Source organism: Lynx rufus, unplaced genomic scaffold (genome assembly GCF_022079265.1).
Source record: "Lynx rufus isolate CCGP_SWC_20201006 ecotype Redwood Valley unplaced genomic scaffold, mLynRuf1.p SCAF_15, whole genome shotgun sequence".
In the NCBI taxonomy this organism is placed as follows: domain Eukaryota; kingdom Metazoa; phylum Chordata; class Mammalia; order Carnivora; family Felidae; genus Lynx; species Lynx rufus.
Genome location: NW_025814829.1, coordinates 22,655,419 through 22,673,632, shown reverse-complemented (window position 1 = coordinate 22,673,632; position 18,214 = coordinate 22,655,419). Strand labels below are relative to the sequence as shown.

Here is an 18,214-nt window from a genome sequence, read left to right as displayed (position 1 = left end):
CTCAACCTTGCTGGACTCTCAGTTTCTGAGGAGTGATGGGTTCAGTGTTAAATGTGATAAATACTGGGTGGCTCAGTCAGTTGAGGGTCTGACTCTTGATTTCTGCTTAGGTCATGATCCCCGGGTTGTGGGATTGAGTCTCCTCCATGCTCAGAGTGGAGCCTGCTTGAGATTCTCTCTCTCTCTCTTTCTCTCTCTCTCTCTCCCTCTCCCCCCTCTCTCCTCCTCCCTCACCCTCTCCCCCACTCATGTGCTCCTCTTTCTCTCTCTCTCAAATAAAAATAATAAATGTGATAAATACTATATTTTTTATTGTTTAAACTGCATCTCTCAGATAATGTGAAAATGGTCCAGAAGGCAACTTCCCGCACTTATAATTTTCCTTATAAAGACATGTATTCAAATATTTTAAAAAATATTTGGCATTAATTCAGAAATTAGCAGACATACCAAATTTACCAAAAGACTGATTTACCAAAAGACTAAGAAAAATAAACAATAACAAAAGATCCAGATATTGATGTTATCAGACATGGACTTTAAACTAGTCTAAACTAGTTAGATAGACAGTAGAAAATATCCAGAATGGGGGCACTTGGCTGGCTCCATTGAAAGAGTGTGCTACTCTTGTTCTCAGGGTTGTGAGTTCAAGCCCTACATTGCATCTAGAAACAATTTAAATAAATAAAACTTTAAAAAAGAAATACATATCCAGAATGAAACCCAGAGAGAGAAAAGGATGGGAAATACAGAAAAAGCAAAATAAATGAATAGATCATGGCCAGTAAGATCTAACGTAGATATAATTGGAGTCCAGAGGAAGAAAAAAGAACTGACTACTTTTATCCTGGAATACCATTTTTACTTTATTTTTTTTTTTTTTTCAACGTTTATTTATTTTTGGGACAGAGAGAGACAGAGCATGAACGGGGGAGGGGCAGAGAGAGAGGGAGACACAGAATCGGAAACAGGCTCCAGGCTCTGAGCCATCAGCCCAGAGCCCGACGCGGGGCTCGAACTCACGGACCGCGAGATCGTGACCTGGCTGAAGTCGGACGCTTAACCGACTGCGCCACCCAGGCGCCCCCCATTTTTACTTTAAAGAATGACTGGGAAGGCTATGGTTTTCCAGACTTGGGTATTCAGCAGACATTTTCTTGAAAATGAAGAAAGTGAGACTGTCACAAAGTATTTGTTGCCAACTATAAAACTTTAGGGGCGCCTGGGTGGCGCAGTCGGTTAAGCGTCCGACTTCAGCCAGGTCACGATCTCGCGGTCTGTGAGTTCGAGCCCCGCGTCGGGCTCTGGGCTGATGGCTCAGAGCCTGGAGCCTGTTTCCGATTCTGTGTCTCCCTCTCTCTCTGCCCCTCCCCCGTTCATGCTCTGTCTCTCTCTGTCCCAAAAATAAATAAACGTTGAAAAAAAAAAAAAAATTAAAAAAAAAAACTTTAAATTTCAAGCAGAAATTAGAATTTTGGTAACTTGTGTCTGCCCATTATGAGTGGTATTATTGACTGCTGCTTCCCAATATTTAAAGACTGTCTTAAGTTCAAAGGTGGGGGCACCTGGGTGGCTCAGTCGGTTGAGCTTCCAGGTCTGGATTTTGGCTCAGGTCATAATCTCAGGGTCATGGGATCGAGCCCTGTGTCGGGCTCCTCCTGAGCATGGAGCCTGCTTAAGATTTTCTCTCTCTCCCCCTCTACCCTCCCCTCTAAAAAAATAAAATAATTAAAAAAAATGTTTAATAAAATATTAAAGGTGATATTAAAGAATGATTTTTTATGTTTTATTTTTCCATTATTTTTATTGAGATATAATTGACATATAACATTGTATTAGTTTTAGGTGTAAAACTTAGTAATTTAATAAATATAAAATGATCACAACTAAGTGTAGTTAACATCCATCATCACACATAATTACAATTTTTTCCTCATGATAAGAACTTTTAAAATTACTCTCTTAACAATTTTCAAATACATAATAACGGCATTGTAAATTATAGTCACCATACTGTATATACCCAGGACTTACTAATCTTATAAACGAAAGTTTGTACCTTTTGAGCAGGTTCACCTACTTTGCCCACCTTCTACTCCCTGCCTCTGTTAACTACAAATCATTTCTCCATATCTCTGAGGTTGGTTTTTTTTTTTTTTTTTAATATTTCACATGTAAGTGAGATCAGATTTTTCTCCCCCTCTTGATTTGTATGAGTTCTTTATTTGGGACAGTAATCCCTTTTCAGATATATGATTTGCCAATAGTTTCTTCCATTCTGTAAGTTGCCGTTTCATTTTGTTGATGGTTTGCTTTGCTGTGCAGAAGCTTTTTAGTTTGATATAGTCCTACTTATTTATTTTTGCTTTTGTTGCCTTTGCTTTTGGTATCAAATCCGAAAAAATCATTGCCAAGGCCAACGTCAAGGAACTTACCCCCTATGTTACCGAATGTGACTTATAAAATTATTATTCTGTAATGAAATGTGTCACCATTTGGAAGATCTGCACCAATGTTTTCCAAAGGACCAGTATACAATAACTCGAAGTCATGCATGGGTAAGAAGGTCCATTCAAAGTGCAAGATAGACCAATAGACCAATAAATTAACATGGTTTCAGATTCCACATTGTTGCTAATCTTTAAGAAACTACCACTTCAGTTTTGGTATAGTATCAAGGAAAAATGTCCATAATTACCAGCTATTATAATACTCCTTCCTTTTCCAACTACAAACCTGTGCTAGACTGTATATTCTTTATATATTTTAACTGAAACACCATATTGCAACATATTGAATGAAGCATGTATGAAAATCCAGCTATCTCCTATTAAGCCAGCACTAAAGAAAATTTATAAAAATGAAATAAAGACTCTTGCTAAATTTTTTTGTTTTAGAAAATACAGTTATTTTTCATAAAAGATAAGTTATTGATGTAACTTTTTGTAATAGGGCTGATTATTTTTAAATACATAAGTGCATATTTTTTAAATTTCTGCTAAGGTAAATATTAAAAGATACACATAAACAAAAGTTCTTCGGGGGTCCTCAGTAATTTTTAAAAATGTAAAAGGGTCCTGAGACCAAAGAATTTGAGAATCATTGCTACAGATACTAAAATGACAATTAAAATATACTATAAGAATTGGGGCACCTGGGTGGCTCAGTTGGTTAAGTGTCCAACTTCAGCTCAGGTCATGATCTCATGGTTCGTGGGTTCGAGCCCCATGTCAGGCTCTGTGCTGACAGCTCAGAGCCTGGAGCCTGCTTCAGTTTCTGTCTCCCTGTCTTATGCTCCTCCCCCACTCACTCTCTGTCTCTCTCTGCTTCAAAAATAAACATTAAAAAAATGTTTTAAATATACTATAAGAATTTTATGAACAATTTTGTGCCACTAAATGTAAAAATATAAAGTTCTTTGAAAAACAAATACTACCAAAACAGAACATCTGACTAGGCCTAACTAAATCAATCAAAGAAATTGAACCCCTCATTTAAAGCCTCCCATAAGGAACACTTAAGGGGCACCTGGGTGGCTCAGTCGGTTGAGCATCTGACTTCAGCTAGGGTCATGATCTCATGGTTGGTGAGTTCGAGCCCCACATCAGGCTCTGCTGACAGCTTGGAGCCTGGAGCCTGCTTGGGATTGTGTCTCCCTCTCTGTCTTCCCCTCCCCCGCTCATGCTCTGTCTCTCAAAAATAAATAAATGTTAAAAAAAATTTTTTTAAAGAACACTTAAAATCCAGACGTCTTCATTGTGCACTTTACTAATTATTCCAGGAGGAAACAACCCTAATCTTACATAAATTCTTATAGAAAATCGACAAGGAGAAAACACTTCTTAACTTTTATAACCTTAATTTCTAGACTTGCCCAGTTGTTATAAGAAGGGAAAATTATAGACCAATTTCTCTAATAAACAGGGATGGAGAAATCCTAAATTAAATAATACTGACTTTATATAAAAGTCAATCTGTATAGGGTACCTGGCTGACTCGTTCGATAGAACATGTGATTCTTGATCTCAAGGCTGTGAGTTCAAGTCCCAAATTGGACATAGAGCTTACTTTAAAAAAATAATAAAATAAAATAAATATTTCTTAAAAAAAATATGATGCATCATGGCCAAGTTGAGCTTATCCTAAGAATTCAAGGTTATTTTATCATTCAAAAATTATTCAATGTGATTCACCTTAGTAACAAAAAAAGAAGGAAAATGATAATAATCTCAATATATGGGGAAGAAACACATGTGATAAGTTTGACACACACTGATTAAAAAATAATTGATTAACTTCTCAATTAATTAATTGAGAAGCAGTGTCTACAGAAATCTTAGACATCACAGTAATAAAATGCTGAATGCTTTTTCTCTCTGAAGGCAGGAACAAAGCATGGAAACTTACTATTATTACTCCTTTTCAACATGTCCTGGAGGTTCTGGCCAGGGCATTAAATCAAGAAAAGAAATAAAAATTATAAGGGTAGGGAAAGAAGAAATGAAATTCTCATTTCACAGATGACATGATTCTGCATGAAAAGTAATACATTTAAAAGTAATGTGTTGGATTATGCCATTTTCACTGATAGCGTTTCTATCATTTTGATTCTGCCCAAATTCATTCCTAGAGTGTAGAAATCACTTCAGTATGTGGAAGTCCCTTGTCATTCCTCAAGTACAGGTAGCAAAGATCTTACTTCTGGTATTACTTTTTTTCTTTGCAGGTCATATCTGACTCCTGTACGGGATGAGGAAGCAGAATCTTTACGGAAAGCACGCTCCAGACAAGCTCGGCAGACTCGAAGGTCTACTCAAGTGAGTGTGACCTTCTTTTTTATGTCATTTTGTCTATCTTCCTTTCTGTTGGAGCTATGATGAAAAAACAGTAAGATGAGAGCCTTATTCCAGCCACTGTAGTAAAAGTTTTCACCTGTCTTAAATCTTACACTACGTGGTATCAGATGAAGTTATAGCTACACCTACCCACTCTCACTTTTATATCTCCAGGTTCAGAGCAGGTTTATCTCCTTTCCTTCACAAGACTCATCATTCCATTTGTGCTTAAGGGGCCACCCACATCTTAAGATCCCTAAAGGAGAACAGTTTGGCACTTCCTCAAAATGTTATATATACAGATACCATACGATGTAGCAATTCTACTCTTAGGTATCTACTCAAGGAAAACGAAAACATATGTCCACACAAAAACTTGTACATAGATGTTTATAACAGCATTATTCACAGTAGCCCAAATCCCAAATTTAGGGTCATCTCTGAACTCTGGGTAGAGTTAACTTGCTACGCATACCAAACTCCATGTGTGGAGCTTGCAGGCTTGCTGTAGAGTTGAGTCCTGGGCTCCCAGCTGCAGCAAGGTTTAGCATTGTGTGGCTGGTTGTGCCTCAGCTCTCCTTAGCAGGCATAGTGGTAGTGGGCACAAGCTGAACCTTTGAGCAGACCAGATAAATTAAGCAGTTAACATAACTGGAGAAAAAAAAGAATACAAATTTCCGTTAACAGAGAAACGGGTAAACGAAATGTTATATATTCATACAGTAGAATATTATTTGGCAATAGAAAGAAATGAAGTACTCATACATGTTAATGCTACAATGTGCGTGAACCTTAAGAAAACCTTATGTTAAGTGAAAGAAACCAGACATGATTCCATTTATATGAAAATACCCAGAATAGGCAAAGCCAGAGAAAGAGAAAATAGATTAGTGGTTGCCAGGGGTGGGAGAGAAGGAGGGATGGGGAGGGGCTGCTGATGAACGTGGAGTTTCTTTCTGGGGTGGTAAAATGTTCCGAAATGAAATGGTGATGATGGTTGTACAAGTCTGTGAATATGCTAAAAATCACTGCCTTGTATACAGGCAGACCTCATTTTATTGCACTTTGCAGGTACTGTCTATATATATATATATATATATATATATATATATATATGTGTGTGTGTGTGTGTGTGTGTCTGTGTGTGTGTGTGTATACATATATACATACACACACAAACACACAAATTGAAAGTTCAGAGTTCAGTGAGATGCATAACTGCACATGTGGAAATAGCAAGAGAACTAGAGTTAGCTGTGGAGCCTGAAGACAGGATGAAAGGCTGTGATCTCATGATAAAACTTGAACAGATGAGGAGTTGCTTCTTATGGGTGAGCGAAAAAAGTTGTTTCTTGAGATGGAATCTACTCCTGGTGAAGATGCCGTGAACATTATTGAAATGACAACAAAGGATTTAGAATACTATCTAAGCTTAGTTGATAAAGCAGTGGCAGGGTTTGAGAGGATTGAGTCCAATTTTGAAAGCAGTTCTACTGTGAGTAAGATGCTATCAAACAGTATCGCATGCTACAGAAAAATTCTTCATGAAAGCAAGAGTCAACCCACGCAGCACATTTCCTTCATTGTTGTCGTATTGTAAGAAATTGCCACAGCCACCCTGATCAGTCAGCAGCCGTTAACATAAAGGCGTGACCCTCCACCAGCAAAAAGATTATGACTCACTGAAAAGCTCAGATGATTGTTAGCATTTTTTTAGCAGTAAAGTATTTTTTAATTAAGGTATATACATTGTTTTTTGAACATAATGCTGTTGCACAATTAATAGACCACAACGTAGTGTAAACATAACTTTTATATGCACCGAGAAACCAGAAAATTTGTCTGACTGGCTGTATTGTGATACTCCCTTTATCACAGTGGTCTGGAATCAAACCCTCAATATCTCTGAGGTATGCCTGTACTTTTAAACGGTGGGTTTTATGATATGTGAGTTTGTTTCAATAAAGATGTTTTTAAAAGAAAAAAAATTCCTAAGGGAGCCATTGAAGTAGGGAAGAGTCCGATATAATCTGTGTTATATTTTGTGGAAGTCCACCACACAGAGAACTGATGGGAGTGGTAGGCAAAAGTATGTTTGTGAAGCCAGGAAACTAGAAGACCGGTTAGGAAACTATTACAGTAGTCCAAGCTGGGAGTACCAAGACCTTGAACGCAGCATGCAGTGGTGAGGAGAAGGGAGAGAAAGCTGTGAATTGGCATTAAGGAGGCAGAGGACGATGAGCTGATGAAGCACAATTAAAAGGAGCAGCCAGAGAGATGAAAGTAAACCAGGAAGTAGTAACGGTATAGAAGTAAATGAAAAGTCAGTTTCCAGGGGCCCCTGGGTGGCTCAGTCGGTTGAGCATCCGACTTCAGCTCAGGTCATGATCTTGCCATTGGTGGCTTCGAGCCCATGTCGGGCTTTGTGCTGACAGCGCGGAGCTTGTTTTAGATTCTTTGTCTCCCTTTCTCTCTGCCCGTCCCCTGCTAGCACTCTCTCAAAAAAAAAAAAAAAAAAAGAAAGAAAGAAAGAGAGAGAGAGAGAGAGTCAGTTTCCAGGTAAAAGGTGAAGGTAACAGTTTTAAATACTACAGAGGTCAAGTAAGAAAGCTGAGGACTGAAAAGGGGACTTTATAAATAGCCACAAAGGTACCCTCGTCTTCCCTGACCTTCCCCAAATAGGCTAAGTATCCTTCCTTTATAGTAATTATGACAGCTGTTGTTTTATTTTTGCTTGATTATTATTTCTCTGTTTTCCCCTCTTGGAATGTAACCTCCATGAGGACCAAGACTGACTTTTGTTTCGGTTTAGTTTCTTGTGGTAAAATATACAAAACATACAATTTACCACTTTAACCATTTTTCAAGTGTGTGGTTCAGTGGCATTAAGTAATTCACATTATTTTGCAACTGTTACCACCGTCTGTCTCCAGTACATTTCTTATCTTCCCAAACCGAAACTCCACACCCATTCAACAATAATTCCGTCTCTCCCCCCAGCTTCTGGCAGCCACCATCCTACTTCTTATGTCTATGAATTTACTAATCTAAGTACTTCATACAAGTGGCATCATCCAGTGTTTGTCCTCTGGTGGCTGGCTTATTTCACTTAGCATAATGTCTTCTAGGTTCATTCAAGTTGTGGCATATGTATCAGTATTTCATTCTTTTTTAAGGATGAATGATATTCCTCTGTATGTACCACATTTTGTTTATTCACTCATCTGCCGGTGGACACTTCAGTTGCTTCCACCGTTTGTATGTTGTGAATAATACCGCTATGAACGTGGGCAAACAAATGATCTCTCTGAGACCCTGCTTTCACTTCTTTTGAGTAAATTCTCAGAAACGGAATTTGGTGGATCATATATTCTGTCTTAAACCTCACATTCCATTATACCCAACTGCTTTCTTATGGCTTTTCCACTAGATTAAAAGGTTCTTGAGTACAGGAACCATTTTGTCTTTGTAGTTCCAGTGCTTAAAGACACTTAGTAATTTATTAAGAGAGTGAGTGACTAAATTCATGATTAGTTTAAAAACAAACAAACAAGTTGTGGATATAGTACCTGCTCAACTACCTTCCAGCTTTAGAACTCCCATCTCCTGAGGACTTGAGCATATAACTGCTTGAGTTAGAATCCATTCACTCTGGTCCTTACTCTCTTTCTCCCTTTTTCTACAGATGCCTCCTAATTGCTTTTCTTCCGTATGGCTGCTCCTGAGAGCCTGAGGGAAATATCAATTATTGGAAAGTTTCTGTGTGACATTCCTGGAGTTACTTAGAAAATCATCTTAGAGTAAAGCTAGTTTAGGTCGTGTCATGTTTTTGGTTGGCTGGCTTTTGTTGTTGTTGTAGCCTGGCTCTGAACTTTCACCTTTTTGGAGCTGGTTTTTCTTCCCATAAGTAAAATTAAGTTTTTCTAGTATCTGCTCTTCAGAGAATCTCTCTTGACAACTATTTTCTCTTGGGAGGGTATGGAGCTTTCAAACAAAGATGTTGCAAACTAGGGGTATGAGAGAAGTACATCTACAACAGACGGGCATCAATGTTGCCCTGTTTCCTGGAACTCAAAGTGGAAAGCTAAGTATTGCATTTGAAAGGTACCTAGACTCAGGCTGGGCTCTTTGCACACTGAGGTGTTCATTTTTAAGCATATCTTGCTTGAAATGGCCTCATGCATTTGGGGAGCTTTGATACTAGACTTTGGTACTACCAGATCTTTAAGGCGGTTTCCCTGCTCATTTATTAAGAGTTATTCTTGGTGCGCCTGGGTGGCGCAGTCGGTTAAGCGTCCGACTTCAGCCAGGTCACGATCTCGCGGTCCGGGAGTTCGAGCCCCGCGTCAGGCTCTGGGCTGATGGCTCAGAGCCTGGAGCCTGTTTCCGATTCTGTGTCTCCCTCTCTCTCTTCCCCTCCCCCGTTCATGCTCTGTCTCTCTCTGTCCCAAAAATAAATAAACGTTAGAAAAAAAAAAATTAAAAAAAAAAAAAAAGAGTTATTCCTTGGTTAGAGTGAAACTTCCCTGACCTTGTGCCGTTTTCCCAGGGCGTGACACTAACGGACCTTCAAGAAGCAGAAAGGACATTCAGCCGGTCGAGGGCAGAACGGCAAGCTCAGGAGCAGCCTAGCCAGAAGCCTGCGGGCACTGAAGGGCTTGAGGGAAGCACAGAGAAGCATGAGCCCTCAGCAGTCCCGGCAAAGGAAGCTGGCGAGAGCCGTCAACCCTGGGGCGGGAGTCTGGATGAGGAGGTAAGTCACTTTTGCGGGCGTGTACTGTGCTAAAAGCAGGGACATTAACGTGGGGAATCCCTTCCTCACTGATCAGTCAAGCGCTGTGCTGCTTTATCGTGGACAACTCCTAGAAGACACTGATAATGTCTGTCTCTAGTTGGCAAACCCGTGTGACTGAAAGAACTCAAGCTATCAGTCCTTAAGTGATCACTTGTTTCCTCTTGGAGTTAACTAATGCTTATTTTTTATCCGGTTTCATTGAAATGCTGACACATAACATTTTATTAGTTTTAGGTGCACAACATGATGGTTTGATATGTATAGTGAAATGATTACCTCAGTAAGTTTAGCTAACTAATTCTTAAACTAGTGACGTCTTTCTATCCTAAAAAGAGAGGTTACAGTATAATAAAAATACAAATAGAAATGTGAGGATTTATTGAGTGTTTACTGTATCCTGGGCATTATTTCAGCTCCTTCATATGTATTAATTCATCTAATCCTCAAACAGCCCTCTGAGCCCTCACTTTAAATATGAGGAAATTGAGTCACAAAGAGGTTAACTAACTTGCCCAGTGTTTCACACGGATGAGAAGCGGTTAAACAAGAACTTGAACATAGCCAGTCAGGCTCCAGAGTGCTCTCTCAGCCATGATTATATTGTTCTCTAGACTCCTACAAACCTGATTTTACAAAGCACCACTCAGTCCCATGCCACAAGATGTCACTATTGAGGTAGACATGTTAACTTCTGTTCCCTTTCTCAAATAGGGTTATGTTTAGGGTGAACGTAACTCCTCCCGGTTTACCTCGGATGGTTCATATTACACCTGTTATCTCTGTAATTAGCGATACCATTCATCTTCACTCTGAGAAGTGTCTCAATTGGGATGTTAAATTTTACCATTACCATAGTTAGAGGAGAAAGGAATCCCCTTGGTCCATTGCTGAATGGCTAAGCTGTATCAACTAACTAAGGTTATTTTGGTTTTTTTCTGTTTTTTTTTTTTTTATCTGCTACTGTTTATTTGTTTATTGAGTACTTATTACTAGCTACTGTTCTAAGCACCTAACGTACATGATCTCATATAATCCTCACAGCCCTCTCTAAGGAAGATATTATCCCTCTTTTACATATGAGGAACCTGAGGCTCAGAGAAGTTAAGTAACTTATTCAAGGCCACACAGCTAGTAAGTGCTGAAGCTAGAATTTGAACAAGTTCTGTCAGATTCCAAAGCTTACTGTATTTTATTGCTTCTGTCTTTATAAACAAAAAAGTATACAATCTCTACATGTAGCAATAATTATCTGTGCATCTGTAATAAACCAAGTTAAGGCTTATTATCAGACTCTGTCTTTTTCGTTGGGAAAAAAGGTTGAAAGGGGAAAATGGGAATTTTTTTAAGTTTCAGTAAGCCTGTTATGGCAGTTTGGTAGAATATTCAAAAATTTGCAGAATGCTTAGATTTGGTCTCTGTTCTCAGGTAACTGTATTGTTTCTTCATATTCCTGAACTTCTAATTTTTCTACTAAAACCTTGCCTTTCAGTGCTCCATCTTGAAAAGGCCACCATTCTTCTTATTTTCATTCCCAAATCAAAGGAATTTTTATTAACAAGATTAGTGTTACCTCGTGCCCTTTGGTCGATTTAGGAAAAATTTTCCTGGCTGGGCTGCTATCAACATGATGGTATTATCAGAATAGGAATCCAGAAGCTGTTTCCTTTCTGGCTAACTAACTAACTGTAGTTCAGCTCAGTGGCTATTTATTGAGCATCTACTATTAGTAAGCGTCTTGGTATAGAAAACAAGCCCTTCTTTAAGAAGCCTGCTCTCCTTATCATTTGGTTGGACTTGACCTCTAACATCTCACCCTGTGGATTATTTCCAGCCTGTCTATCGTCGCCTGAGGTATTCAGCTCAGCCAGACAAACCCACAACACCAGTGTCTCCTTCTGCATCAAGACCCACTCTCTACACCAGTTCCCATCTGCTACGGACAAGCAGATCTTCAGTCCCTGACTCTGAGAGTTCAGAGACCACCACAAACACTGCAGTTGCAAAAGAAATGGACAAAAATGGTATGTGGAGTTTCAGAATATGCAGGCTCCTTGCTAGTGTGCCTGCCCCAGATTCCTAAGATCACACTTTGTTTTATCTCTGGCCAGAGAGTGAAGATGCAGATGTGGATGATCAGTCCTCTAATAGACTGTCCATCCGTGAGAGGAGGAGGCCCAAGGAACGACGAAGAGGCACAGGCATCAATTTCTGGACAAAGGATGTGAGTGGATTGGTCCATGCTGGGACATATCACTTCACCCGTGGCTGTTGTCCTTTATGTTGACTTTAAAAAAGAGAGACCCTCATGTGGTCCCATAAATCTTGCAGATTATCAAGACACATTACTGAGGAAAGAGAAGACTCACCTAGTGTGGGACTCGTTTGGTGTATTCTTGGCTGCATGCCCACTGCCTAGAACAGTAGAACCAGGCACATAGTAGTCTCTCAGTAAATAATTGGTGAAGAATGAAAAAAACTGAAAATCAACAACAACCATGTAAGCAAATATAACAAGGGAATAAGCTTGTCAAATATCAGCCGTTCTCCCTAATATTGCCCAAAAGTCATGCAGGTAGACAACAATATCTTAATATCACATATGAGCAGAGACTCTAACAAAATACTTTAGGAGCATTACAAGAATTTCAGGGAGCTTAAAATCTGTTTGTAACACAAGTTCATCTGACTCAATTTTACTCTTTTGGAGGAGAAAAGAAACAATATGAACTAGATTAACTTTGGCTTTAAAATAAAGACAAATGTACCAGTGCTTACTAACTGCAAACACACATTCAGTACTTTAATTCGCCCTCTTGTTCTATACCCTTCTCTCTTTTTTTTAAGTTTATTTATTTAAGAGAAGTTATTAAAAAAATTTTGAGGAGCACCTGGGTGGCTCAGGCAGTTAAGCATCTGACTCTTGCTGTCGGCTCAGGTCATCATCTCATGGGTCATGAGCTTGAGCCCCATGTTGGGCTCTGTGCTGACAGTGTGGAGCCTGCTTGGGATGCTCTCTCTCCCTTTCTCTCTGCCCCTCTCCTGCTCGCTCTCTGTCTCTCAAAGTAAATAAATAAACAAAATTTATTTTGAGAGCGAGAGAGAGAGAGAGAGAGTGAACAAGGGGGGACAGAGAGAGAGAGGGAGAAAGAATCCCAAGCAGGCCTCATGCTGTCAGCATGGAGCCTGAGGTGGGGCTCGAACCCAGGAACCGTGAGATATGACCTGAGCCGAAACCAAGAGTTGGATGTTTAACCAACTGAGCCACCCAGGAGCCCCTCTTCTATACCCTTCTCACTCAGCTTTGTTATTGGCATTTTTAAAAATGTTTGTTTATTTGTTTTGGGAGAGAGAGAGATCACGCGTGTGCAAGCAGGGTGGTAGTGGGGAGGGCAGAAAGAGAGAGAGAGAGAATTCCAAGCAGGCTTCATGCTGTCAGTGCAGAGCCTGTCTCAAGGCTCGATCTCATGAAGTGTGAGATCATGACCTGAGCGCAAATCAACCAGGTGAGCCACCCAGGCACCCCTGTTATTGGCATTTTAAAAATTCAAGTGACCAATAATCAGGAGGTCCCTGAATACCAATGATCATTTGAAAGTTAGATGAACCATTCAGTGAGACAAGAAATGAGACGGTATATAGTCATCTGTTAGAAACTATTTTTTAGGTAAAAGTATCTCTTTTTTTTTTAAAAAAAAGCTTTTCAAATTTATTTTTTATTTATTTTGAGAGAGAGAAGGCGAAAGAGAATCAAACAGGCTGTGTGCTGTCAGCGCAGAGCCTGACACAAGGCTCGATCTCATGACCACGAGATCAAGACCTGAGCTGAAATCAAGAGTCGCACGCTTAACCAACTGAGCCACCGAGGCACCCCGAAAAGTATCTCATTTTTATAGGACCAAACAGATAACTATTGACAGAGATGAAATAAAGTCTGTCTTTCTTAATGACCCCCCTTTTCCAGCTATGGCTTATTTGACGTTTTTAATGACAGGCAATATTCCTAAGCTGTCTGCCTTTGGCGGCTGTTAAAAGCAGCAGTAACAGAGCGTCACTTGGCAGTCAGTTCTCATTGCCTATGTTTGAAATGCCAAGATGCATAATTGATGGGAGCTGACCTTGTTGCTTTCAAGGATGTCTGTGACCATGGTCCTCTTGTTTTTCTCCCTCCTTCCTTTTTAGGAAGATGAAACTGACGTGTCTGAAGAGGTAAAAGCAGCACTGGTAAGTGGCAAGTCAGTGAGGCCTGTCCCTTTTGGTTCAGCCTTTCTCATGTGCATACACTTTTAATAGAAAAGAGCAGGCCCTATGCAGATTTGCATTGAGGGAGAGTTTGGAGGTAGACATCGCTCTGAGAGATGTGGCGGGTGTTGGTTGGTGGTATTGTCTCAGTTGCTGTAACAATGCCCATGCTCTTGAGCAAGTTTCCTGCGTTTCTCTATGCCTTCTGCTGATATCTCACACAGTTGTAGGATCTGTCTTTTTTCTCTCCTGTGAATATGTTATTGGATTATAGAAAGTACTTGGAAATCTTTGGAAGAAAATTGAAGAGTTATACTATTTCTCTTATGGATCTATACTTATATATAGAAAGAAACATAAATGTGAAGAATGCAAACATTACACAATCCAAAAGCTACTTATATTTGACTTTGAAATAAGATTAAACCCTTGGCTCTTCTACAACTCCAACCTAGCATCCAACTTTTCTCTGTGGTGCGTAGCCCGGGCCCAGCTTTCTTGAAACTCCAGGTTCCTGAAAGCCACTCAAACATGACAGAAAGTTAGTGGTTCCCTTATTAGTACTGTTGTTCAGGAAGGAATGTGGTTTTGACTAAATGAATTGAGACTATATGTACATTTTTATTGGAAATTATGTAAAAAGATGGCCTTCTTGTACCCTACAGTTAGTTGAAAGTATGTTCTCAGAATGTATTTGATAACCCATCCTGAAAATTGACAACTAACTCATTCTTAGCAGAAGAGATAAAAATGCTATATTATGCCATTGACCTGCCTATATTTTAGTCAAGATCCAAAACAGTCAGTAGTGGCCTTCCAAAAAGCAATGCCCAGGTGACTAATGGTGACACAGGTGGGAATTGCCTACTCTTGGTTGAAGCTAGGTGACTTCACAAAGATGAGCTGTGTCAGGTGGAAATAGCACAAAAGAGGTTCTGTTGGAGCAGGATGTGTGAGTGTGTGTGTGTGTGTGTGTGTGTGTATACGTGTGTGTGTTATTTGCATGCACAAATAACAGTAATTCTTCAGTTCTTCAAGGGGGGCTGGGAAAGGCTTTTGGAGACACAGAGTGGATGTAGGAAAGTTGCTTTGGGGAATTATAAGATACCTAAAGAGAGGATCTGCATAATAGATTATAGAGCACTGCAATGGACTGTAATCCCTTGAGGGTTACAGAGGCCATTTAAATCCATAAAGGGAATACCAACAAGGACGGCTTTTGTTGTGACACAATGTCTTTTGTCAGTGAAAATCTGTGTCTCCACCTTTCCAAAGCACTTGGCATGGGAAAATCCTAACATAGGGCACCAGGTAAGGAAAGCTAAGATGTTCTTGATGCAGTGCTTCCCAGAGAAGTTCATTTTAGGACAGTTGACTGAAAATTCTAGAAAGGATTTTCTGATTGGTGAGGAATCGCAGAGATTACTGAGGTTTGACGTGAAAGTCATTTGTCGGACTGAGAAACATTTCACTCATCCAGTTGCTTGAGGCATCTACTAGTGTCTACCATGTGTCAAGCCGACTCCAATGTGAATCCTTAGAGAAGAATAAATAGTCTGTTATCTCTAGAATGGTCACTTTGAATGTATGCCGGCAAGCCAGAGTTGGTACAGGCCCACCTGCATCCCCACCAGCCACATAGAAGGAAAGACTGGTGACAAGTCAGCGCAGGGTGAGGAATCCTTTAAAAGGCATACATTTGCTTGATTGATGACTCAAGTTTATTTCAATGAAACACCCATCTGGGCCCCACCATCTCCTCGGGCTGCAGACTGTGTGAGGGGAGGTAGGCCAGCCCAGGTGAGCACAACCAGCCCAGCCCTAGTCCTGTCTGGCTTCTGTTAGATTGGGTTACAACTTTAACATTACTTAACTGAAGAAGAAAAAAAAAAAAAAAACACACTTAACTGTTCTTCTCCCAAGTACTCTCTTCTAACACTAGCAGGCATGATGCCATTATCATCATATGGATCCACAGAGCAATAGGCCTGGCCATGGCCCAGTGTAAATTGCTGCAATTCTACTTCAAGGCGATCAGTAATATCTTAGGACCATTCTTCCTCCCCAACTTCCGTGTCTTTCCATCAGGCAGTGGAATTGAGCCAGCCAAAGGAGGGGGCATTCTGTTGAAATGGCACTGTTAGCTAATCAGCATGGATACTGCTGAGAAGGCAGGGCGGTTCCTTCTTTTCTTGGTTTCTGGTTCAGTGAAACTATATATGCTATTGAGGTCATGACAGCACCCTTCTCTTTCTTAGCCTATTCCTGAAGTATGGCAGAATCTATTATTTTTAAAGGTTTTTCTTTAAAGGTAATTCTTCCCAAGACTATGGCATATATATACATATATATATATATATATATATATATATACACACACACACACATATATATAATGTATATATTATATACATATATTATATATATTGTATATTATATATTAAATTAATTAAAATTAATAATATTAAATTAATATAAATATTATAAAATATTATTATAAAATGCTTTCAATTATAAATTGTAAATTAATTAAAATTAATATTAATTCTTCCCAAGACTGGCATATATATAATATATATCTCGAATGTATATATATTTGAGATATAATTCACAATCAATAAACTGCACAGAACTTAAGTGTACTATTTGATGAGTTTTGACAGTTGTATACACCAATGTAAAGACCACTCGAATTAAGATATAGAACTTTTCCATCACCTTGAAAAGTTCCCTCATGCTCCCTTCCCTGTCCCAAGAGGCAACCACTCTTCTGATTCCTATCACCATGGATTAGTATTGCCTGTCCTTGCATTTCATATATATGAAACATACAGTCATATTTCATTTTAGGAGTAGAAAGGAAACTTTACTAGTTATTATCCCTATCTTGTGTTCCAGTCAGGGTTAGAATTAAGTACAGATTTTGTTTCCTCCTTTTAAAGATTTCAGAAGAAGATTCTTTGACCTCTCACCCATGTATCAGTAACAACAGCATGGTTAAGAAGACCTTTCTATTGTTTAACCTGAATCCCAGTTGGTATTGTTGAAATACATTTCTTTTTGTGCACCCATGCTAGAAAAATGTAACCAGCACTTATACACAGATAAGATTTATTGCCAGGAAGGGCCCTGATATTTGTTATCAATTACGTGTTAAGAGAAAGACCAGTCGTGCATTTTTATGGTGGGGACACCAAGGAATGATCCTTAGAAGGCTGGGGATTTTGCTTAAGCCCGGCATACTACATAGTTTTAGTCAGAACCCATTTCCATTGGAAAATCCATGGACAGGTGAGACTGGCAATGAATATATAATGTCTTAGCACCTCCTTGTCAGGTGTGTTTAAAGCACATCTGTTAATTATTCACATAGGTATGTAGTAGATATTTCCCAGAAGTCTTAATATATCCATTATCTCGCTAAGTGAAAAAAGAAACTGTATCTAGATCTTAATGTGAGGAAGAAGGGTATTCCAGTGATACGTGAAAAAAATTACATATTCAGGACTGTGTTTGTATTCTTTACTAGAGGTAATTGCACTGAATGTTTGTTCTGGAAGGCACAGTCGTTGGCACACTGCAGAAAGTGATGGCCATTTGGCATCTTTCCATCTTTTTTTACCTACCTCTTTGGCCTGCCTTTCTTTTGCTTAACACTGAGTTTATCTACTGCATTCTTGTTGTTTTCCCCCATTTACTCCTCTGGAGCAGACTGTTTGCCAAGCCAATTCTGTTGTGTAATTAAGTTTATCACTAGAGGGCACAAGTGGTCAACAGAAAAGATGCTGATGAACAGAATGGTGCCCTAAAGAAGCTGAACAGTAGACAGCTTCTTTTGTTTTAGAGGGATTTTGAAAGAACACTGCTTGTGTAGTAAAGTTACTTGCCTCCCAGCTTTTGGGAATTTTGAGATAACTTCAGTTAGGGACCTCGTGTTATAGTTAAGAACACTGAGACCCAAAGAAGTTAAGAAGTATTCAGGGACATGAAGACTCTGTTGGTTGAACACCCTGTACCCCTGCATCAGGGAACCTTTTTATTTGATTTTAGTGAAACAGACTTGAAATTGGGGCTTACATCCTTCTGCATTCCCTATTTATCCATTTGGTTTTTTTACTCAACAGATTATGTGTTCCAAATGACTTGCTAGAAGTATCTCACTTCCTTAAGTGAAGGAATTTCTCCTTGAAGGATGACTAAAAAGCCTACTCTGAGTATGAAGATTCAGTCAGTGGGTAGAATATCAGTGTTCCTCTGTTGTCCTTGACATAGATAGGTACTTATATCTTTCATGAAGTAAGAATTTCCGTACAAGATGCCTCCCTCAGCATCCCTTCGCTCCAGC

At 39.3% G+C, this 18,214-nt stretch overlaps 1 protein-coding gene across 1 annotated transcript in view; it reads left to right on the top strand.

Annotated features, from left to right (window-relative positions):
- Nucleotides 1–18,214, top strand: part of PPP1R12B (protein phosphatase 1 regulatory subunit 12B) — a 126,257-nt gene that overhangs the window by 25,576 nt on the left and 82,467 nt on the right. Inside the window, exons 2-6 of the mRNA XM_047076677.1 lie at nucleotides 4,727–4,817; nucleotides 9,385–9,588; nucleotides 11,462–11,651; nucleotides 11,739–11,851; nucleotides 13,810–13,851. Coding sequence (XP_046932633.1) covers nucleotides 11,639–11,651; nucleotides 11,739–11,851; nucleotides 13,810–13,851 — 168 coding nt within the window. The 5' untranslated portion in view covers nucleotides 4,727–4,817; nucleotides 9,385–9,588; nucleotides 11,462–11,638. The remainder of the gene's footprint in view (nucleotides 1–4,726; nucleotides 4,818–9,384; nucleotides 9,589–11,461; nucleotides 11,652–11,738; nucleotides 11,852–13,809; nucleotides 13,852–18,214) is intronic.